This window comes from Primulina tabacum, chromosome 9 (assembly GCF_025594145.1).
Source record: "Primulina tabacum isolate GXHZ01 chromosome 9, ASM2559414v2, whole genome shotgun sequence".
Classification (NCBI taxonomy): Eukaryota; Viridiplantae; Streptophyta; class Magnoliopsida; order Lamiales; family Gesneriaceae; genus Primulina; species Primulina tabacum.
In genome coordinates, this window is record NC_134558.1 from 29,399,836 (window position 1) to 29,424,615 (window position 24,780).

The 24,780-nt window shown below is 34.6% G+C and overlaps 3 protein-coding genes across 6 annotated transcripts; all 3 read left to right on the plus strand.

Annotated features, from left to right (window-relative positions):
- Window positions 1-221: 221 nt before the first annotated feature.
- LOC142555126 (helicase protein MOM1-like) lies at window positions 222-14,203 on the plus strand. 4 transcript variants are annotated; one of them, XM_075665821.1, is made up of 10 exons: window positions 222-463; window positions 817-993; window positions 1,153-2,092; window positions 2,239-2,459; window positions 5,524-5,628; window positions 6,775-8,046; window positions 8,735-9,391; window positions 9,466-9,691; window positions 13,064-13,165; window positions 13,265-14,203. In XM_075665821.1, the coding sequence occupies exons 2-10, from the start codon at window positions 943-945 to the stop codon at window positions 13,591-13,593; spliced, it is 3,903 nt and encodes a 1,300-aa protein (XP_075521936.1). In that variant the 5' UTR covers window positions 222-463; window positions 817-942; the 3' UTR covers window positions 13,594-14,203. The 4 variants fall into 4 exon arrangements, with proteins under 4 accessions (XP_075521936.1, XP_075521933.1, XP_075521934.1 ...); XM_075665818.1 differs by having other exon boundaries at window positions 13,064-14,203; XM_075665819.1 differs by having other exon boundaries at window positions 8,735-9,388; window positions 13,064-14,203.
- A 3,250-nt stretch (window positions 14,204-17,453) lies between these two features.
- Window positions 17,454-18,865, plus strand: LOC142556497 (dirigent protein 10-like). Its single transcript, XM_075667946.1, is given in 3 exon segments — window positions 17,454-18,271; window positions 18,367-18,743; window positions 18,745-18,865. Coding segments are annotated over 3 exon segments (1,020 nt in total). The 5' UTR covers window positions 17,454-17,698; the 3' UTR covers window positions 18,815-18,865.
- A 5,006-nt stretch (window positions 18,866-23,871) lies between these two features.
- LOC142555128 (ubiquitin-ribosomal protein eS31 fusion protein) lies at window positions 23,872-24,533 on the plus strand. The gene has a single exon (XM_075665825.1). The coding sequence runs from the start codon at window positions 23,915-23,917 to the stop codon at window positions 24,383-24,385; it is 471 nt and encodes a 156-aa protein (XP_075521940.1). The 5' UTR covers window positions 23,872-23,914; the 3' UTR covers window positions 24,386-24,533.
- Window positions 24,534-24,780: the final 247 nt, after the last annotated feature.

The window sequence follows — 24,780 nt, forward strand, 5'->3', positions numbered from 1 at the left end:
GGTACCAAATACTCTCAAACCAATCAAAACTCTTGCTTCCGATTTGAGGGTTTTCTTGATCATTGATGGAAAAGAGGTACTTTTCGCATCTTGGTTTGGTAATTTTTGTATAGCAGTTTCCATTTGTTTTAAAACAATCCTATTTTTAAGCCTCAGGATATGAAATCCGAGTACCTTAATCTGTTGCCATGGCTTGATTCTCATAATGATTTTGACAAAGTAAAGTGCTTGAACTTTAACAAAGACGTCGATTCTTATAAACTGGAGAAATTGTTGTGTTGTACTTCAACTGAGAGCACTTCCGAAGTCTCCAAATTTGTTGAATATTGGGTCCCAGTTCAAATATCAAACTACCAGCTTGAGCAGTATTGCTGATGCGCTTCTTAACTCTAATGCTCTGCGCTCTAGTTCAAGAAGTGACTTGGTTGGGGTCCTCCGCGACATTCTTCTTACTGTCCGAAAGGTTTACTTGGTTGTTTTCTTATCAATTACGTTCTCATATATATTATCTTGTTAATCTATTATATGCCATATTATTCTCATTTGAGCATTGCCAAGCACATCTGTGTTTTGAAGTAAATGCTCATGACCACTGTATCATGAACAACGAGTTCCATTTCAATTAGTTGAACAACATTGGTTCAGCTATTGCCACTTTTAATACATCATTGGAACTTGTGTAAAATAAATTGTGGCAGTTTTAGCACATGAGATGCATGGACAAGCGACTTCGAACTTTATGTTACACATATTCTTTATATGTATAAATGTTTTGTGATAAATCAGGTTTTAAAATTTGATTATTTTCCATTACAGTGTTGTGATCATCCATATCTTGTGGACACCTCTATCCAAAAAACTCTGTTTGCTGAGCAGCATCCTGTTGCAGAGATTTTAGAAATCGGGATAAAAGCAAGTGGGAAATTACATGTTCTCGACTCGATGCTTTCCGAGATCAAGATTCGAGGGTTACGAGTAGTGATACTTTATCAGGTATCTCTAACAAATAACATGTTCTTCGAGAATGAACAGATTCAGTTTCATTTTTCTACCTTATTTTTAGCTTGTTTTTGGGGTTTTTGTTTGGATGTGTATCATTTTCTTTATTAAAAACACTTAGTTCTTGGTTTCTATTATCATTGATGCTTTCAGAAGATTGTTGGCCCAGAAGGGGCAACAATTGGAGATATATTGGATGATTTTTTACGCCAAAGATTTGGCGAAAATACTTACGATCGAGTTGATGCAAGAGCTACCCGTTCCAGAAAGCAATCTGCGATGGATCGGTTCAACAAGAGGGAAACCGGGCAATTTGTTTTTCTTTTAGAAAATCGAGCTTGTTCTTCTTCCATCAAACTCTCATCCTTGGATCTCATCATCATATATGATTGTGACTGGAATCCAGCAAATGATTTGAGAGCGCTTCAGAAGATATCAATTGATTCAAAAGTTGAGCAGATCAAAGTTTTTCGGTTATATTCATCATGTACAGTTGAAGAAAGAGCCCTTGTCCTTGCGAAGCAAAAACCAAATTTTGATACTAGTTTGCAAAATTTAAGCTTGACAGGTCGGGTCACATATGACACTTTTCTCATGTGGGGTGCTTCCTATCTGTTTAGCAAATTGGATGAGTATCATGCTGTAAGCAGCAGTATTGACTTACGAGGTTTGTCCGGACAACTGCTTTTGAATGAGGTCATGATGGAGTTTCATGCTATAGTATCTGATAATTGTGAAATTTTTTATATCAACCCTCTCATCTCAAAAGTTACTTTGCATGATGGATACTATAAATCGAACTCTCTGAATTTTGGTGAAGCAAAAATTCAGTTGATGGATGGGGTAGAACCTTACATATTTTGGAGAAACCTGTTGGATGTAAAAAATCCACAGTGGAAGCATTTGAAGGGCCCATGTCCACAGAACCGGAAGAGTGTTCAATGCTTGGTGGAGCCACCTGGGACGTTTGGTTGTGAGAATAGTGATGATAGTAATAAACGGAAACAGGCGGTGAATGATAAAGTGGATCCATCCTCTGCTCAAGGTGACCTGTCAGAGTATCCAATAACTCAAATTGCTGGTTACAAGTCAGGTAACCGTTACATCTTTCATTACCCAATGTTTCGTAATATATACATTTTGATCATCGTTCTCTCAGTTCTCTGAATTCTGTAGTCCCTTCTACATGGATATTGTTTTTCAGAATTTTCACACTGACTTTTTTGTTTGGTGATGCAGCGAATTATAATACTGTGGCCAGTAACCAAATTCAGACTTTGCCAACAGATAATTCCAGTACAAATAATAATCCAAATTGCATGTTTGGACAGAGCTCTTTTCCTGCTGGGGTTGACACTTTCGAATCAGAGGAGAGATTTTTGTTGCTCCATAAGCAGGAGCGCCTCCATAGTTTTCTGCAAGGAGAAGTGACTAGAATATGCCAACTTCTTAGAATTTCGGTACTGTTCTTTTCTCCCATCTCTTTCTTCAATTTTCCAGGTGTTAGTGTTGAAGAGAATACGCCACATGGAAATGGAGAATGTTAATTTAGGTGCTCTTTTGTTTTAATGTCCGTGTTTACTATTACAGTTGACAATCAACTGTGGAAATAGTCTGTTGCTTGTGGGTTCTAATGGGAGACAAAACTAGTCACATCGATCCATCACTATTTCTGCAACATACTAACCCGCACCCATCCAGACTCACTGAGCAAGAAAGCTCCTTCCCTCATAACAAAAAGTTCAAGACCGTCTCTCAGTGCCAACCGATGCTTTTGTGTGTGTGTGTGGTGGGGTGGGGGGGGGGGGGGGGGGGTAGGGGGGAAGAGATTTTCAGAAATTGGTGTATCAGTGTAGGTCTTGAGTAGGTACCGTCAAGTAAAAATCTATGTTTGTTGTTCTTGCTAAAACTAAAAGGCCAGTGGAACCATTACTCATCATTTCTTGGCGTCTAGGCCCTGTAAACATTTAACTGTCTGTTTTTGTAAGAGAGAGAACTTTATATGTATCTTAGCACAAATTTTTTTCTTTGACGGTTTTTTTATCTCTCTATCCTTGATGATTAATTAGTTCTAAGGAGATTTAGCTACGTTTGAGGTTCATCCTTCACACATCTAATGTTTTTTAGAGAAATAAGATAAATAGAAGAAGAATGGTGCAGAAAATTTGAAATAGTATATATAATGATGATTGATTTGGTATTATAATTGTTCAACAACTCAAGATAGATTACAGTACAATAAGGCATAAAACCCTCTGCAAACAAGCGAATGTGCATGACTTCTAAAAATACTGGGTTTGAAAAAACATTTAATTTTAGTGTGAATTGCCCTTAAATCCCCGAAGAGTCCCCATATATAAGGGATTTTTCCTTCTCAATGCCTGGCCAGGAAAAATCCCTTACATGGCCGTGTTATATGTTTTAACTACCTAAACATACCAATTTACTCATTTAACCTCCAATGGTTCACGTGACTTCATCATCTCTTCTTCTTTTTGCATTTTGATTTTCATTTTTATCTCTTCTGACGTCTCTGAGAGAAAACATGTTGAAAGCTTGAAGCCTTGTCTGTGAAAATCATAACCCTTGGAAGAAAATTATTGAAGAGCATAAAATCGAAACTCTTGAAGCCATGTTCGTTTTGAAGCCGTCTGCTCCGAAGAGCATAAAATCTCTGTTGTACTCCGAAGAAAAACCATTCAAGACCCTTGAATTCGTCTTCGTTTTGAAAATCCAGGAAGGTAAATTCTTGAAGAGCATAAATTTTAGAAGCTTGCATCAACACTTGCAGGTTTTATCTTACTTGATAATTGTTGATTAAACAAGAAGATCCCTCATTGTTGTAGAATGGAATATGGGGTTTGGTCTTCTCCATTCTTGCATTTTTGGGTAATGGTCAACTATTTGTGATCTCAATTTTCAGTAGATGTAGTTTGGAGGATATACCTCAGAGTCTTTCGAAAAATATGAAGAAATTAATCCTCAATCTATGTCACTACAATATCAAGCTCCCAAGCACAAGATGTAATTGCCTTCAACGAAGAATATGATGTTCTTAATATGATCCATCTTCACATGTGTATGAGACTGAGTTTGATCGAGTCGAGGGAGGAGAAAAGAAAACCAAATTCGAGGAGGCTTAAATCTGGAGTGGTAAAATATATTGGATCCTTAATTTTTTGTTTTGATGAATGACTTTGCTGGTGTCATCAGTACTACGAAAAGAACTTCAAGGAGCACAATTGCAATGAGATAGCATATACAACCGAAACAACATATTTGTGGATGAAGACGCCCGCCGTTGTGTTGTTATCAGGGAGGTGGTGATTAAGCTGCTGAGTTGAAGCATGTGTTGAAGTCGATGATGATTGTTGAGGCGTTGAGTAACCGAAACTCTGATTCATAGTTGTGCTTTTGCTGGACTTTGATTTTATGTCAGTTATTTCACCATGGAAGTCATCACACGGTGAAGATCACGAGGACAAATGTAACAATACTGTCGGGTTGCATGTGGTCCATCTTGTCTTACAAACATTTTCCCCAAACCACATTGGGTGCGTCCTTGAACTCCATCATGCAACCACAATACTTTTTAAAGGAGATGACATGTTGCATATCTAAAGGATTTTGGTGAAGACAATTTCAAATCTAGGTTTCCACGGGAGCTATTCTCTGGACCGGCTATAGTGTAGACTGAAGTTTGGTTGGTCAACATTCAATAGTTTTTTAAGTTGATGAGAGAAATATGCATATATAAAGCTGGAAGTGTGATGAGCCGAGACTTGATTGACGTGTCATTAGCCTCATACTGGTCATAACATGATCATTCTCATTGGGTGCAGCCTTCCTGTCATATATCTCTTCTTCCTTCCACAAGCAATATGCATCAAACATTTGAGACAAACAAGATGTTTAGCACCATCCAATTTGATCGAATTTGTTGGAAAGGAAGTCTTGTGAACCATCACTATGGATGCTTTCTCGCTGTTAGAAATGTTCACATATGTGTTTTCAGGCATGGTGTAGGAAGTAAGAGGATGAATGATGAAGTCAGTAGCGGAATATCTTTTTCCTTGGTTTCTGGTACCAAATTTGATAAATTGGATGAATCAGTTTTCATATATCTCAATGGGGTGTTTATGCAAAGCACATACAATCTGTTACAGTCAACTGTACAATCGATGAGGCAATCAATTGAAATCAATAAGACAACTAATATCCTGATTATGATGTTGGTACATCAAATTGTATCTAAATGAAAATCTAATAATGCATTATGTTATAAAAGCTGAACATGTGATTTGTTATTTAGACATTAAAGTTAAACATATTTTCTAGAAAAAATAGTTCCGAAGCCATGGAAAACAAATTGAAACATAACCTATTTTTCAACTTCCGGAGTTTAAAGGGATTTAATCGTCTTAATGAACTGGAATGATCAAAATGACATTATTTTCTTGTAATTTATGATATCAATCTGCGTAGCCATTAGTATTTAATGGCTCCACCTTGCATCCTATGCAGGATGATGTTAAGGAAACAGCAAGAAAATTTCTGGAATATGTCATCAACAATCACGATGCCAGAAGTGACTCACCAGCAATCATGCAGGCTTTCCAATTATCTCTGGTCAGTACATTTTCTGATTATTACCATACACAGGACTGAATTAATGGTTTTACTCGATGTTGCTTTTGTTGATTTCTTGTTTTTTCTTTGGAATCTGGAATCTGCTCTTTTAATTGAATGGAAAAGTGTACCTATGCCAATAAACACACAATTTTGGTCTGAAGATGGCAATATACGTGTCTGGAATTACTGTAAAATATTGTGGGGTACATGGTGTGATATAGATACTTACATACCATTATGAGTTTTTATCAAGCTAGATGTTATTAACAACTTTCTCCAACTTCTTCGCTGGGATTAAAATATCATGTATTTACAAATGGCCCCAAACAAGAGAAACAAACAAGTATAAAATTATTTATAGCTGATAGCTCATTGTAATGTTGTTTTCGTCGAAGCCTCAAAATTTTATTAATGAGGGATCTAATAAATTTTTTGAAGCGGTATGTAAATGATAAATGTATATCTAGTTGCTATTCATTTGTGCTCTCTCGTTGGTTTTTCCATCTGTTTTAATATATTGTATTCATTGTCTTTAAAAATCTGGGGTTTCTTCTTTTCTTCTAATATGCGTGGTATGCCTAACACTCTCAAATAGTGAATTGCAGTCGTTTTCTAAATCTCAATTAACTACCGATGATTTATATTTTGTTTTCAATGGAAGTAAATGAGTTATATCTGTATGGCCTCGGTAGAGAGGAAGGTATGCGTATTAAAATGACATTTACTGGTGAAATATGTAACTGGCCCAGCTAGCATAATAACGGAACATATTGAGATCTGGCATCTCATAAATGAAAAAAAAATTGTAATATTTGTTTACCAAATTCTATTTAAATGTCTCTTGGTCAATAGTAATTCTAGTTTGGGAACCCTTTTGTGCGACATGTGTGCCCTCTTTTAGTTTTTCCTATCATCTCTTGCACTCTTTAGTTTGACACATGACAGGTGATGATATCCCAAGAGTAGATGATGTACTGTTTTTTCTTCATTGACCTCCAATTTTTCATCAGTGTGCATAAATATGTGGATATACCGTATATGAGCTTCTCTGATTAGATCCTCACTTAAGTAAATGCATTCTTATCTACTGTCTTACACAATAATGCACACCTTGAAAAGTTGGAGAACTCTTTTGTTTGCAAGTGTTGGGTTGCTGCCTTGATCTCCCAGCAGAAAGTGGACAAGAAGCATTCTTTCCTCCTAGCAAAACAACATTTGAATTATGAATGCACAGAAGAGCAAGTGAACTCAGTTTATTCAAAGATGCATTCTCTGATATGGATGTATTTGCAGCGTTCAGAGAACGCTAATGACTCTAGAAAAAATTGCTTGCTAGCTGATGAAGTGATCAACATAGAACCATCCAATATTAGTGAGGGGCTGCCGCTCAATTCATCATCTTGTAAACTAAAAAAGGTGAAAATAGATATTGAAGAAGAGTTGTTTAATGAAGAGCATCATGCAGCCCAAATTTCCTTGGACGAGAAACTAGAACGGATGGTTAAAGCTGCTGGAAATGAAATACAACATGAAATGAAGAAAAAATGGAAAAAATGTGAGAAATTGATGAAGAAACTTAATCGAAAGCAGGAGGAGGAAGTGCGGGAGTTGAAGAGAACTTTGGACGAGCAAAGTGTAAAGTTGGAGGAAAATCACCAGTTGGAGTCGGCTGTTATACGTTCTATACATGATCAAAGCTCTGTAGCAATTTTCAAGCTCAAGATTTTGGATGATAACTTCGCAAGGAAAACGGAAGAGCACACTCTTTTAAAGGACATGCAGCTTAAAGATCTGAAGGCAAGGCATCTAGCCGCTTGGGAAGAGGAGAGTCAAAAGGAAGCTAACTGGCTAGCTGAAGCAATTGCCTGCTCCAGTGAACTCAGGATCATCAAAGGACCACAAAATCTTGGTTCCCAATCTATTGGTGATGCTGGATGCTCTCAACGGAATTATGTGTCACCATCTGATCCATCTACTAGTGCACGAGCTGTGACATTAGGCTGTAATGATCCTTCAGCAACCCTGTGCAATTTAGAATCTGTTGATTCTGACAATGAAGTGGGGATAATGTCCTTGGAAAGATTACCACCTGTTGCAGACAAGCAGCTTAACCACTTAATTCATTCCAATATTGCCACCAGGGAAACTGGTTCTACCAACCTTCCTGTTTCTGGAGAATTAGTATCTTGTGAAATTCAACTAGAAGAGCAGAATAAAGAGGCGTCGAATGAGGTTCTCAGAAATGTTTCTGACAAAGTTGTTAGACATGTCGATGATGTGGTTTTGCCTAATGCGTCTACTGAAGGAGACTTAACTGGCTTGCCAGATTCTGTAGTGAACCAGATAGATAGACCAGATGACATGACTGATAGTGGCTTGTTGCTAAATCATGTATGTGCCTTTTCCCTTGATAAAGTACGCATTTTCTGCCTTTTTTATAATGTCTTGTTCCGTGAATATCTTTCAGTCCTCTTATTTGGAAAGCAAAAAAAGAACATCGCCAAGCAATGGGAGATTTAGGCAGACTCTAACCTATTAATATAATATTGAAATACCGTATAGAGAGGGGATGATGGTTATCTCTAAGATGCTAGAGTTAAAAAAAATTGATGTGAAACTTACAATCCAAAAAGAAAATAGAAACTCAAGGAAATAGGAACTATGAGCTGGGAAACTTGAACAAACCACCACTTGGCCTAGAGAGGCACTCTTGACAACAGATCCTCTATAGCCAACCAAGGCAATCACTCAAATAAGAAAAAGTGTGTTTTCTGTGATAAATATTTATAAGAAATGACCAACAAGGGAGCTAACTGCACCACAAGGATTTGGTTGGCCATATGAAAAAAACCAATTAAGTGAAACAGTACTTTAAAAGCAAAGCTAACCGACCTTTACCGTGGGGGCGAAGGGGTAACAAAAGATTTTTGTTATATTGTGCTTCCTGAACTAGTGTTTCATATGATATTATTTTGAAGTTGATAACTAAATTTATCTGGAAATATCCACCTATACGTAATCCTTGACTTTGATGTTACACCTGTAGATTTTCTTTAGTATATGTAATGTGACACTGCAGATTGATGGGTAAATATGTGATCAGGTACCAGAAGACGAAATTCACCGACACTTGGTGTGTACAGAAGTGCAAGACCGAGAACCAGCTGTTGAACTTCCGAGTACTTTACAGATTGATGTAGCAACCTTGAAACTCGTTGACACTGCTATGGTCTTTCAGTCCAATCACGAAGAATCAACAACTTGTAACCACGAGCTGCTACATGATATAGTGGTTGATGCGTCTCTCAGCTGTGATCAGTCTCATCTGAGTGGAACGGAACATCCAATCCAGAATAAAAAAAGAAGCCCCTCTCAAAGTGCTGAGGCTGGGGAGACCGAAGAGCTATTTGATGTATTTATTTCTCAAAGTTGTGAACCTTCCCAACTACATGATGGTCACCTGGATCTAGGACCATCAAGTAGAATTAACAGTGACCAAAGTATTGAGATGTTTGCCAAATCCCCAAATAACACAGCTATTGCCGGAGCAGTGGTCAGTACAGCTGAACTTCCAAATCAAGCGGTTCAGTTGAGACTAGATTCCAGTCGTCTTCATGGTCCTAGAAACCTTCTTGTCCATCCTATTCAGCAAGTAGCATCTTGGAATTCAAATCCATCTTCTCTTGGGGAACCACTTGAAGATGAAGTAGAAAGACTACGCAAAGAAGCGGAACAGTTGGAAAAAACCCATGAGGATGTTGTTTGTGTCTCAATTTTTTTTATCATATTCCTTGTGTTTTATATGTGGAAGTAATAGAGTGTTCTTTCTTACAGATGTCACAGCTTAGATCAGACTGTGAGAAGGAGATGGAGGAAATTATTGCTCAAATACGGTCTAAATATGAAGCGAAAATCAAGGATGCTGAAGCAGAATTCAGATTGAAAAAGAATGAAGTTGAAAAGAAACGGAACATAGTTCTCATGAATAAAAAATTGGCCGAGGCTTTCAGATCAAAATATGTGGATATCAAGGCTTCTAGTCATCCTGGATCGCAGCAAGGTATTTTTTTTAATTTACCAAACCCTTTCAGATGTGCAACGATTTTTCTTAGCTAAAATCTTTACTCATGCTTCATTCTTGTAATTTGAATTCAGAATTTTCTTAATTTGCATTTGATTGAGGTATTTGAAATCTATTTGGTTTGTTTGGATGAATTTAGAGGACGTGAATTTTTCTTTTATGGTTTAACTTGTAATTTAATTATCTATCTTAAATGACTAATGACTAAATATTAATATTTGGGCATGAGTAGACATTGAATACATTGAATTTCTTCTTTTTTTTCTCATTCTCGGTTCTACATTGCTTTACTATAATCATTTTCCTCGAATTATTATTTATTACTTATTGAATTATTAATTATCGAATTATTATTTTTCTTTCTTTCTTACATGTGTATTTCTTTATATATATGAATGTTGAATTTATATTCCTCTATATTATACATTTGTTTTGTTTTATGGGTTAGGTGTTTTATGTGTTTCTTCTTGGTTGTTTATATTATTTCATGCACTAGCTTAAATGGCTAATTAATATTTCCCCACTAATACATTGAATTTTCCGTGAGAAAATTTAGTTAACCCTCCCTCAATTTTTTTTTAAATATTATTAAAATTTATTAATATAATTGTTGTGACAAATGATAATTTATTAAAATTTTCTCAAATTATTATTATTAGAATTTTCTCGTGAGAAAATTTAATTAAGTCGTTTCCTCTTGATTTAATTTTCCTTATTATGTGGGTTTTTGGCTTATTTGATGTTACGTTATTTTCCTTGATTTAATTAATTTAATTTATCCATGGCTTATGTTTTGTTTTCATTTCTGCTGATTTCACAATATTAGGAGATATATCGGTCTCCAAAGATTTATTTTGATGATCATTTTGAGTTAATCTCTTCCGAATTATATATTAATCTATGTTTATTTTAGTTTTATTGCAATAACTTGTTTGATGCATTGAGTTTTAGGATCTCATTTTATTTTAGTACCTATATATTTGCTTCCGTAGCTCCTTTTAAACAAAAACACTGGATATGCTAAAACCTAGCATACTATTTCACAAAATGTACATTTCTGTTTTATAAAACATTTATGCATGTAGAAAAATTTTAAGTAGTTCCTTTCCTGTTGATACTTTTATTCTTTGTTTTCTATCTTTCTATGTTGTTTTATTCGTTCTTTTCAATCTATTTTCTTATTATATATTATATATGATGAAAGTATATGTCTATATATACATTAAGAACTTTTTACCTCAAGTTCAAATGACAACTGTTAATATAGTTTAAATATAACTCATGTACCACATTAACTAAGTCATGGTTACTAATTAATTTTGCATTATTGTAATTGTCACTTCCAGCCCCTCAAAATTTGTCTTGAGGAAATAGTGGGGAGCGTGGGTGGGATATTATATTGATTTGCTTTCGGATTGGATGATTTGATTTGGGAAGAGATTTGATTTAGAGAAATGATTTTGAAAATGGATTTGAATTCACACCAGTACCGGATTTATTTCGAATATAACTCAATTAATATTATGTTAATTTAACTAAATTAATAAAATGTGAATTTGAAATTCTCCTTAAATAAATTAAGTCCGGCAATTGATGGAAAATTTCAAATGTGGTTGCAAATTATTCGAAAAAAATTTATTTAGGGATTGAAATGGGAAATGGAAAGAACTTTAATTATTTTGTTTAATTGATGACACATGTTAAAAAATGCCCTAACGTGATACTTTATTTTAGTTTTAATTTTTAAAAATTGTGCTTTTTAAATAATGTGTCAACAAGTATCCAAAGCCTACATTTCTCTATAAGTGTCCTTAGAAATATGTCTGTTATTTTATTTATGGTGTTTTTCCAATGAAAATGAACGTTGAGAGCAAGTGGATTCTAGGTGCTCTTTTTTGTAAATTTTTCTAATGTTTCGTTTGAAGTACAATTTGATTAGTTTGAATTTTTTTCAACTTTATTCTTACAAAGAGAAATTAATGAGAAAATTAAATAGAATGAAAATTAATTTCTACTTTTGAATTCAATGTATGAGATAATCCTTTTTTTTTAACCAAGATAATTTATATAATAAATATGGATTATAGTGATAATTTATTAGCATTTGTTAGAGATTAAAACTTTTACATAAGATATTTTTATCTGATTATTATGTATTATTTTAATTTCGTGTATGTTTTATTACACATATATATTTGAGTGATATTATTTAAAATTTTATTTCTCATGAAATTAATAGTCTTAATTAACCAAAGATCTATTCTGATATAAAATTAATTATCTATAATTTGTAATTCTAAAAACCAAGCATAGAAAGGTAAACAAAATCCACAAGGGGATAAAAGTTAGCAAAAGCACAATTGAATTGAACTTGATAACAATTTTAATGGTTTTATTTTAACAATAATATGCTAATTTTAGTTAATTAAGAGAATTTTTTATATTATCGTTTGTCATTTTGTGTGTTCCATTTAAGTACATTGTGGTTTGGGCCTTGGTAACATCCATTACTTTATTAATTTATTTATTTTTTTCCCTTATGAATGTTATATGGATGAAATTTTTTTCTGATTTGATAGAGTTGTCATTATGTCATAATCACGCTGATTGAAAAGTTTGTCATATGAACAAGTGACCATATATGTTTATGGTCATGATGCTGTTTTATATATTATGTTTTGATCTGTTTAGATTGACAAATACTCTTAAACATGATGTTTTCAAATGATTTTAAACAGTATCTAAATTTCGTAATTATGTTTTGATCGTTAGTCAGCTACGTGTAACGCACGTGTACTTTCCTAGTTTATACAAATATAATATTAATTGACATGGATTTGAAATGCATCCTAAATGATTGTCGTCTGAAATCCAAGTTTGCAATCAAATCTCAAATCAAATTCCTTCAGATTCGCTCAATTCAGGAGTAGCAGATGCCATACTCAACTTATAACCATCCTGAAGTTCTGTTATTTTGTCTAACTAAGCTTCCAAAGTGTTCTTTTTTATTTTTTGGGATCGAGAAGATCATCTATTCTTTCTAGAGATTTAGTTATTCATTGGGAATCTCTCCATGGTTATCGTCTCAATCTGTTTGATCAGTTTTTCACTTGAACTCTCTAATTGATTGCCTGTAGCAAGTTAAAAACTCGAACTACTTTCTCGTTTCTGCTTTCTAGTAAATCTTTTTTTTTAATTGAGTTAGCAGACCTTGGGGCGGTTTGGAAACTTTAACCAAGATAAATCATCTAGTTTGGTCATTTTTTATTTTGTACCTTATAGTGCGTATATTAGTCATGATATCAGGCGACTCTGACATTGGGCATTTATGTTTTTATGTTTTCATTTCAGCTTTTCCATCTGGTTTCATGCCTCTGCCTTCAACAAGACTTCCTTCTGCTGATTCAGTGAGCCGACCTCCCGGCCGACAGACTGCAACTCCATTTCAACAAGGTATGCAGCTACAGAAATCAATCCCAAATTCTCTATCTTCCCCTGTTGCCAGCCAAAATGTAACAGCTCCACCACCCTTACAAGCTGTCCCACGTACAGGGCCTCAAATCTCAGGCTGTTCTTCAAGATCCTCGGACATAAGTGGCATTACTTCTGCAATTAATCTTCGTGTTGGTAGAGAGAGATATTCTCCAGCTCCACACCTTCAATCTTTCACACCTACTGTGCCACCTCTTGTCGGTGGTCAGATTCGTTCTCCAGCTTCGCACCTTCGACCTTTCAGATCTGCTGCACCACCTCATGGTGGTGGTGAGACTCATTCTCATGATTCACACATTCAACCTTTTAGACCTGTTGCACCAACATCTAGAGCTCTTCATCAACATCTCCCCAAACAAAAGTACAGACGCCTAGACGAGCTTCCCTAGTGCAGCTTCCACAATGGTTTAACTTCTCTAATGCCTTTTCTCAAAACATACACGAGGATCAAAGTGGAAACCCTCAACCTATGTCTATCTGCAATTGACTTGAGCTGCCATCTACCAATGAATCTTGATGTATCACCTTTACCTGGCGCGGAAATAATTATTGGCTCTTGGAAACATCGGAGTTTGAATCTCTAATGAGAAATTATGTCGTTTTAAATCCATTTTTTTCGTCAGAAAATTAGGGATGGTGGCTTAATTTGTTGAGAACACCTAGCCTTCTTCCTTTGCCTTACAGCCAAATTCGGTCTACAGTTTGAACATACAAAACTATGTTTACTTTGTTCCATTTTTTGTAACTGAAACCGGCAGCAAAATCCAGGAAAGAAGTATGGTTTGAGGAAATGTTCTTACAAATTCTCTGCATTCTTCTTATTTTGGTTACTTTAAAGCACTGCCTTCATTAATTTCCTTTCACATAGTGTATCATGTAATGGACTGCGAATTGTTTGGTTTCGTTCCATTTTTCTGGTTCGAATTTGGATCTATTAGAATCTCCATCGGATGGTTTTTTTGGTTAAATTGATTTTGATGGGGCAGAATTTATTGTTTAGATTTTCTTATGAATTCTTCTAACTCTGCTTTGTTTATTTCTGGATTTCTTAATGATTGTTGGAATTCTTTGAAATCATTTGTTAAATTGGAAAATAATGAGTGATTGAAATTGGAAAGGTGATAGATATACTACTGCCCTTTTCTTTTCTTCACCTTAAATAAACTATGAGTTTCTACTAAAATTTTTAGATAGTTAACTAAAAAAATCATATACAAAGAACTGAAGAGATGCAGTGACCCACTTTTTTTCGTTAATTCACTTTACACCAACTAAATAGATGATGACGTCTGCTTGGAATTTCCAAACAATACAAGCATTTTATTATACATTTGCCTTTTAATAACCGTGTCTTATTTACAAAATCGTATTAATTATTTCATCTCATGAAAGATCTAGCATCTAATGTCTTCTAATTTACCAATCTCATATACTTGGAAATATAAAAGAAAGAAAACACAAAACAAAAATAAAGAGAGAAGCATATTCTTGAATAAGCGGTGGACGACCGACTTTTGGGTAGCTGCACCGCCACAATAATCGGCCATTTAGGAACATTGATCGGCCATCAAGGTGGTTTGGGCAACAGATTTATTAAAAAAATAAAATAAAAAACTCGGGTTTTAATTTCTTGTTTCTCAAATCCAGAAAAGAATTTCAGCACCGAGGGAGAAAAAAAGTAGCAACCACGTGAGGTGAGTTTATGAAACACAAAATCTTGCCAACGGGATGGACCTGAAGTTCTTGAGGAACCATATGCATGCCCGAAAGCACAACAAGAAGAGCAACGAGACCGCGGGGGAGGAATAGTTCATGTTTGATGAAATTGCCATGCTCTCTCCTGTCATTCTCGTTAACTGATCCTACAATACATGAGCTACGTTAGTTTATAAACTCAACAAATTGTCGTTTGTACGTTGCAAGATGTATAGAAATAAAAGTTTATTTTTCTTCAAAATATCTGCATTTTGAATCAAATTTCTCCTTCTCCAAGGAAACCTAGCCTCCCCCTCTCTTAAGTCATGTTCTCCGTTTGTGGTATGAATTTTTGTGTAGCCTAGGCCAATTAAAAGTCTTATTTTATATAAAAGAACTTCTAAACAAAAGTTGAGTCTTAATAGGAGAGTGTTAGTATTTTAATTATTTAACATGAGAGTAAAAAGAAATTAATTTAATTTAAATAATTGTTTCGAATTAAACTTTAATTCGAATCCTACTACATCTCAAGTCAAAACTCTAAATATTTTAAAAAATACATTAAATAAATTCACATAATTAAATAAAAATAGGTGGATTTTGTGAGTTATTTTGGTTGGGGGTTACAGACCTCACCCGTTCGGCCGGTTAATGAGATCCTATCTATGTGGGCACTACCCTCACTTCATTTCAACGGATAAGATCTTGTCACATACAATTTCAAAAAAAAAGTGGGTCCTATATATGCATGGGCAAATCTTGATCATCCATCCTATTATGAGGGCAATGCCCACATAGGTAGGATGAAATAAACCCGTTCGGCCCTTGAACTATGGTCAAAATGAAGTAAAAAGCATTCGAAATCGATTGAGAAATCAACAAAAAGTATCAATAAAAAGTTTGAACTTTGATATTTAAAATCTAATCATAGATGTTTCAAATTACTTTCTGATACGGAATTTTCCACGTCGTAGAAAGATCGAAAATATCCCAATGAAATCGAAAATTATATAAATTAGAAACTTGGGTCAATGACTTATAGTAACATTTTCATATGCCATTTTTCACGTTGTAGAAAGATCGAAACATGGGTTCGTGCTTGCTTTCCGACGACGCAGGAGGTTAGATGGAGGACACAAACGAAGGATTGGAGGAAGAAACAACGTCGGTTCGGTTCGGTTCGGTTCGGTTCGGTTCCGTTTGAGTTTGAGAAAAAATAGGGAACAGGGAAAATTGTTTGTTAAAGTCTGACGATGGGCAGAGGAGATATTAGCAAGTTTGATAGAGGCGAGAGTGACAAAAAACATTTTGTGTGTGTATATATTTATATGCATGCGTGAGTTACTGTATAAAGCATCTGTGTCCAATTAACCCGATTTTGTGTATTTTTGATACACAGCAATGGCATGTTATTTTAGCTCTATTACGTATTTTATATTGTTTACAATTTTGTTATTCTAAAATGCTTATTTTTTTTAATGCTTTTCTAAATTATTTGACATGCCTAACTATTTTTATTTAACATTTCAACAATTATTTTAAAATGTCAAGTTTTCGTATAATTAATTTCAGGGTAGTATCCTTTTTGCTGATCGGGTCATGACCCAATTTTTTTTTTAATAGCCCATATGTTGTTTTTTCTTGTAATTTAAAATGAACTAGCTCAGTTTCGAACCGTGCCAGATTAAATAAAGAAAGAGTTGGACTAATCTATTTTTCAAGACAAAAATTTGTGTGAGACAGTCTTACATGTCGTATTTTTTGAGACAGATATCTTATTTGGGTCATGAATTAAAAAGTATTACTTTTTATGCTAAGAGTATTACTTTTTATTGTGAATATCGGTAGGGTTGACCTGTCTCACAGATAAAAATTCGTGAGACCGTCTCACAAGAGACCTATTCTTTGAAAATTTGTCGTTACCTCTGCAAAGCTGCTATACACCCTTAATAGGAAGCTATATGCTTGACTGAAGAAGAGCTCAAAACACTTGTAAATGTGGTTGGCAACTAGAGCAAGAGTTTTTGCTAGAGCCATTTGAGCACTAGTTTTGAGTTTGTTTTGAACAATTGTTTATTCATTTCATATTTGGTAAAAAACATTATTTCTATTTCTACTGTTAGATTTTTAAGAATTAATGCTTAATTGAATTTGATGAACTTGTGAATAACTTGCATGATTTGAAATTAAATGATATATCAAACAATGTTCAAAGAACAACGAAAAGTAATGATGATAATTTAAACCCTTTGATATGCTAGGTTGTGTCTTATATCCCAAGTAAGAAAAAACTTTGTATGAGACGATTTCACAGGTCGTATTTTGTGAGACAGATATCTTATTTGGGTCATCCATGAAAAAATATTACTTTTTATGCTAAGAGTATTACTTTTTATTGTGAATATCGGAGGGTTGAGTCGTCTCAGAGATAAAGATTCGTGATACCGTCTCACAAGAGACTACTCCCAAAGTAAAGTAAAATAACTACTTTTGATCTTTGTGAAAGAAACATTCAAGTTTGCTCAAATCTCTGGATGGGAAGATCATAATTTTGAGCTAATAATGTATGAATCAGACTCAAATACTTTATTCAAATTTTGCAAACTCCAACCAGAACACATTGGAAAGGAATGCACCAAATCCATTTCATCAACTCCACACCATAATTGCCTTTTGATATCTATTTTCTCCACTGATTTCGATCCATATATAAACCAATTAAGCCCAAGAATCCATCTTCCAACACGAATTCTGATAACATCAATAGTTCCAACATACATACATCCTTTTTAAACGATCATGGCGTTTAACCTCAAACCCATTATTTCCCTACTCATTTTGGCAATATCAGTATATTGTGCCGCCTCCGCTCGATTCCTCGATGAAGGAGACGTTGCGGCTCCTGTTGTAGGTCTTGGTGTCAATGGTGTGTCTCCTAGCAGCTCCACCACTGGGACCTCAGTACCAGCTGTTGCCACGACTGGAAGTTCGGTACCGGCTGGAAACTCAATTCCCGGTGGCGCTGCAGTTTCAACACCAGTTGGTGCCAACTCTGGAACCTCAGTTCCCGGTGGTCCTGTAGTTTCTGGCAGCTCTGCTGCTGGCGTGGTACCAATAAACTTGGATGATCACGCGTTTACATTCTATATGCATGACATCTTGGGGGGTACTCACCCCTCAGCTTTAGCAGTGACCGGCATTGTGGCGAATCCAGCCATCGGTGGGCAGGTTCCGTTCGCCAAACCGAATGGCGCGGTCCTCCCAGTTAGCAACGGCATCCCTACCAACAACAACAATGCCGGAATAGTCAGCAACAACAACGTCCCATTTCTGACGGGTCTCAGCGGATTTTCAACGAACATCTTGAGCAGCGTAAGATTACATTCCGAATTCACTCCCTCCAACACATTTTGACCAACATTAACAATAAAGATTCTCTTACATATCTCTTCATCACTCTCCCACAGCAGAACAACGGTAACAACATCATCGGTGGCATGCCCGGATTCCCCGTCCTCAACAGCGCTCAGTTCCCCTCAGGAACCACCCTCCAGCAACTCATGTTCGGCACCATGACAGTTTTCAACGACGAACTAACAGAAGGGCACGAAATGGGATCCGGTCTGGTGGGAAAAGCGCAAGGATTCTACCTATCCAGTTCCCAAGATGGAAGCAGCTTCACGATGGCTTTCAGCGTGATGTTCGCCAGTGGAAGCTATGCCGACACTTTATGCTTTTTCGGCGTTAATCGCGCAGCTGTGGCGGAATCACATCTGGCGATCATGGGAGGAACAGGTAAGTACGTGAATGCGAAGGGATTTGCGAAGGTGAAGACTGCTTCTGCCGGCGAATACGCAGCAGGAGACGGATGGGATGGAGACGGTGCTGGAGATCACTGTTTATCTTGCTTATTAGATTTTCAATCGTTGATATGTTTTTCCTCTGAATTTGTTGTGATTTGGGTTTGTTTGTGTCCATGGGATTTGGATATTAAAAAGTTTGTGATTAATTAAAATTTTTACAATTACCAAATTTCAATTTTTTGACTCGTAAAATATGTTTTTGAGGAATATCTAATCAGTAGAAAAAAATATATGATGAATATTAAATTAATAAATAGATTATATATTTAGAATTTTTTGTTTGGCTCCAACATTATTTGAAATAGATCATAATTGCATCCATTTAAGGAGTTGGTAAGCCTTTTAAATTGAAGCCTACATATTTTTACATTAAATGGCGGGAGTAGAAAAATTGATAATGAGATGCTAATATGATTTTATTGTCTTTTGTTACATCAAATGTTTATCATGAGGTCAAAAGTTATAACTGTTAGACAATGCGCAACTTTATTTTTTTATACTTGTGGCAGCGTATAGTGCACGTACTTAGATACTGATGGGTAGGACTGTTAATCTCATGAGACGAGTAAGCCATGCCCATATTTGCCCGGTTGTTAGAGTTGAAGTCTCCCAGTTAGTCCATTTATATTATATTGGAGTCTGGTCAGTTTTATGTTCAATGTTGATCCGATGAGGATCTCCTATTTAGGTCATCTATAAAAAAATATGGACAAGGTTGACCATATCTCCAGAAAAGATATTATTACTCGTTAAGATCTGACGTTGCATTCAGGGACATAGCCAGAAAATATTTTTATCCTAGGCTGAATGAATCGATAAACAACATTAAATAATATAAATCAAATATTTAAAAATTCCTTCACGTGAAATTTCCAACCAGTAGGAGACTAGCAGCTCTCATCCTCTTGTTTCTATTTTGGGGGGACGACTGTGAAAGAAAACCCTCAGAAAATGAGCTAAATATTGGGCTAAAAATTAAAAATACAAGGCTAATTTAAAAAAAAAAAAAAAAACTCAATCCATATTCCTAATTAGACCAAAAAAAGTAGACTGTGCTGGAGCCCACCCCAGCCTTTGGGGTGGCTCCGTCCCTGGTTATATTTTTACGGTCCACATAGTCAACCAGATCAAGCGGCACAACATCAGTAGCTTGATGAACAAGAACTTTCTATGAGGTCATCCATTTCAGTACTGTTATCACACATACACAGTTAACTCAACATACTTAAATCAAAATTTGGTGTGGTAAAATAAATTTACTCTTTTTTATACTTTTAATTTTATTTTCACAAGAATTGTGATATAAAAGATAATACAAGTTTGCTACATAGAAAAATATATAATTGAATTTCTTTTATCTTTAATGTGGGAAGATTCACTAAGGTTTTGTGTCAACGAAAGAGATTTGAAATACATGAATTTCAAATGACTAAGTTGAAGGGTGAATTTGAAATTAAATTTTTAAAAATATTTGAATATAACAAAGGATTTCAAATGGATAATTCTAATTATAATAAAATAGATATAATAGATTTGAGATATGGATTTGAAACTAATTAATGTTTGAAATGATTCGTACTATGTGATCTTTAACATAATAACTATTTAGTATTTTAATTGTGTGATATAGTATTATTTTATGTTATTAATGATTAACATTAAAAAGTATTAACATTTGAAGATTCATTTAAAATTATTGATATGATATAATTAAGTTGGTAAATGACATGTTAGAATATATATTCAAATTGATTTGAAACAATGACAAAACCGTGTTTTATATAATATGTAGTTCAAATCATATGAAAATAAAATTATATAAAATAATGATCAATATTTAAAATTAAGCTTATAAATTCTAGTATATGTAGGCACAATAAAATATATATAACAAAATGATAATTGCGATATACCGTTATTTTTATTTTCAAACTTCAAACAAAATATATATAATAAAAAAATACTCTAATAAATACATGATCTTACTTTATTCACTTGCAAAAGAATAAAAAAAATATAAGCAAAAAAAATTCAAAACAATAATATTTATAAAAAAATTAATTAATTTAATGAAAACTAATCTGTACCATGTGTTTTAGAAGGAAGAATTTTAAACAAAAGTTGAGATACATAAGAATGAGTTAATAATGACCACTGTTAATTGAGTGTATCGTTAATGTTTACATATTATAACCTCGAGTCAAATACTAAGGTAAGCGTTTGCACGGGGTGATTTGGTATGATTTTTGAACCAAGAAAAAAAAATGCATTGTAATACATGGTGATTTTAATTTTCATGTTTTTACTTTAATCGCGTTTCTTAGAAAAATGACAAAAAACGGTGTGGTGCATTCGGTTCGTCCGATTAATAAGAAAGTTTGATCACCCATATTTTTATCTATATTATATTACATTAAAAAATATGATCGACTTTAATTTGTTTTTTTTTTTTTTGCTAATGATTCTTACGTATGTTGAAAATGATGATTCAGAAGCTACAATTGGACAACTAGGACATATCTTGCAATTGCCCCTAAGACTTGACGAAGTTGCTAATCTACTCTCAGCGGTTATAGAACATTGAAAATTTCAGGAGTATGAAAATAATGGCTTAAATAATTATGTATCTCATTTGGCTATATTTTCTTAACCGATTTTTTTTTTCCAATTTTTCACGTTTCAAACTATGAAAGAAGTTGATTTCTCCCATTTTGTTTTTTGTTTTTTTTTTCGGTTCTTCCTCTGGCTCTAACTGGTTACTCACTCCACCATATTTGTTAGCATAAATATCAAATGGTTCTTGGATATAATGCATTATTAATTTCTTTTAATCATCAATATTCTTCTTAAGAAAGTTAGCATAATATTGAATAAAATTTCTAAGCCACTTTGACTTACACTAGGGTCAAACAAGGTTGCTACGCCATGCACAATTAGGATAATCCCCAATATTTAAAAAATTTATCTTCGATACTTGAAACAAAATCACTCATAACAACATCGTAAGATATTCCATAAATTTTAAAAACATATTGAAAACAATGGTAAAAACATACTTGTAGCAGGATAGTTAATGCCAAAAAAAATTAAGTTGCTTCTTTAAAGTTTCCTACAAAGAAACACACTTACTAAAAAATCACAATAAGAGTCGGTCAAGAGTAAATTTTATGCCGCAATATTGTTGTAATGTAGTGTAAGTAAATATTTAAAAACAAAATACTAAAGAAGTGATGCAAAGAATTCCACCGAATTTTAATAGACAAGAAATTTTTTTTTATATATAATTTCGTAAGCAATGACTAGTTCTTTCCAATCATGAATATATATTCTTTCACGTAATAATTTCTCAATACTTTAAATTTTTCTATTGTAGTAGCCATAATTTCAAAAGACACATCTAACGCTTTAAGTTGATGATATGACATGCACATCTAACATGACGCAAATCACCTTCTAAAATTGGTGTTAACGAATCTTTAAGGTATTTAATCACAACATTATTGACACTCACATTGTCTAATGTGATTGACATTATTTTCCTTTGTATGCAATAAGACCTCATCAATATTTAAAACATATTTAGCTATAGTATAACATGTGTGTGACGATTCTATTTTATTTAAAGACAAAATTCTCTTTTTCATAGTCTAAATTTCATTCAATGACACGTAAAAATAATATAAGATTTCAATTTTATATTAGTCTAAATAGAAGTTGGCAAATTAATTCTACAAGTAATACTCTAAAGATCCAAAATTAATAACTCTTTATATTTCTTATATATATTAAAACAATATTTTTTAAGTATGTTCACAAAAATATTATGTAAATCAGGTTGAACAGTAATATAAAATTTTTAAAAAAAACCATCTTGTTTTTCTACTAAAAAGGGTTGACAACATTTCGTAAAAAATTTAATAATGATTTTTTGAGAAATATGTTTTGTAATTGTAAAATTTTACCATTATTTATTGTTGGATTGGTTCTATGTGGAATAACTGTAATGTATCAGGGTCAAGTTTTTGTAGCTTGACCAAATGTGTTTTCAAAATTCCGATACTACCGATACCACCACTTGTTATCGCCAATACCACCAAACTTTGCTTCGCTTTTGTAATATCAACATCATGTTGCTTGCTCCGGCAGACGACGATGTGCGAAATAACTATAAGGTATCAATGTCAATTTAATGTACCTTGACCAAATGTGTTTTCAAAATTCCAATACTACCGATATCACCACTTGTTATCACCGGTACCACCAAACTTTGCTTCGCTTTTGTAATCTCAACATCGTGTTCATAATCATGTTGCTTGCTTCGGTAAACGATGATGTGCGAAAATTTCTACCATCTTCATTGAGAGTTCCATAGCCTTTCCTCCTCGTGGTCAGGTTAAAATTCGTCAAAGTCGAGGATGTAATCAAAATCTTCACCAAATTTCAAAATCATTGAAGGCACATGCTGCCACGCACCTCCGTCACCACCACCAGTATTACGGTTTGAAGACAACCCCTTGAAATAAATTTAGTGAATGCATAGTAAATAATAACAAGTAGGAGATTGATTGTAGATGAATTTAGAATTGCACGTCATGTGACAATTGTGCAAAATATATATATTTATACTCGAATTTGGAGGGGGGATGGGGAAAAAATTTGCAATTTTGGGGGCCAATTCGCAATTTTGGTGGCCAAATTACAAAAAACAATTTGATGTACCATTGTCTATTATTTTCCAAAAAATTTGCAATTTCGGGGGTCAAATTACAAAATAATTTGATCCGATCTGGAACCGGTTTCGTAAGTGAAAAACTGCCCTCATTAATTCACTAATGAATTCGAGTCTGTTTCGAAATTGATTCCGTCGAACCACTTCCGATTCCGATCTTAATGGGTCAGTTCCGGGTCGAACCGGCCCATTAAATATGTTAATTGATTCATGTGGAATTTTTTTTTTAAAAATAAAAAATTAATGGTCAAAACACAGCCAAATATTTTTTTTAAAATATTGTAGTAGGGTTCGTTAGAAAATTTTTTAAGCCCATGTTTCAGCCCATATACATTAATGAGGCCCAACCCAGATTCGAAACCCTAAATATTTAAGAGTGCAGCGACGCATCGGAGATGCATTTGACAGATATCAGCGGCGAAAATGCAGATTTTCGTGAAAACCCTAACGGGGAAAACCATTACACTAGAGGTTGAATCCTCGGACACCATCGACAATGTGAAGGCCAAGATCCAGGATAAGGAGGGAATCCCTCCGGACCAGCAGCGCCTCATCTTTGCCGGCAAGCAGCTAGAGGACGGCCGCACCCTCGCCGACTACAACATCCAGAAGGAGTCCACGCTCCACCTTGTCCTCCGCCTCCGCGGAGGCGCCAAGAAGCGCAAGAAGAAGACCTACACCAAGCCCAAGAAGATCAAGCACAAGAAGAAGAAGGTGAAGCTCGCCGTTCTCCAGTTCTACAAAGTGGATGATTCTGGAAAGGTGCAGAGACTCAGGAAGGAGTGCCCTAACGCCGAGTGTGGTGCGGGTACTTTCATGGCCAATCACTTTGATAGGCATTACTGTGGTAAATGTGGGCTCACCTATGTCTACAATAAGGCTGGCGGTGATTGATAAATCAATCACGGCAAAGACTTTGCTGTCTCCGCATATGGGTTTTGCTTTGTTTTGAGACTTTTGTGTTGAGACATGGATATTTTACTTTTAATGCTGCTGGACGATTGTCATGAAGTTTTTCCTGATTTATTTCGCTGGTTTTTAATGGCTCTCTGGTCGATATGCATTTATTTATTTAATTCTTGGCAAAATGAACTTCTGTTGAATTTGTTAATCTGTTGCTTGCCTTATTGACAACACCATTTCTTCAGAAACCGTGGTGGTGTAGGTAGCATTGAGATTCTCGTGCATAGGATAAATGCATATTACACGTTGATTCTTGATCTTTTTGTGTCAAAACATTGTCTACTTCAGTGGTCTCTTTAGCTTCAGTATAATATAAGATTTTGGAT

Excerpts from the sequence above, each read along its gene's own strand:
- LOC142555126 (XM_075665818.1), top strand. The coding sequence starts at position 943 with ATGCTTTCCGAGATCAAGATTCGAGGGTTACGAGTAGTGATACTTTAT. Across the intron at positions 9,392-9,465 it reads AAAAAACCCATGAGGATGTT|ATGTCACAGCTTAGATCAGA; the intron begins GTTTGTGTCTCA and ends TCTTTCTTACAG. Across the intron at positions 9,692-13,063 it reads TCATCCTGGATCGCAGCAAG|CTTTTCCATCTGGTTTCATG; the intron begins GTATTTTTTTTA and ends TTTTCATTTCAG.
- LOC142555128 (XM_075665825.1), top strand. The coding sequence starts at position 23,915 with ATGCAGATTTTCGTGAAAACCCTAACGGGGAAAACCATTACACTAGAG.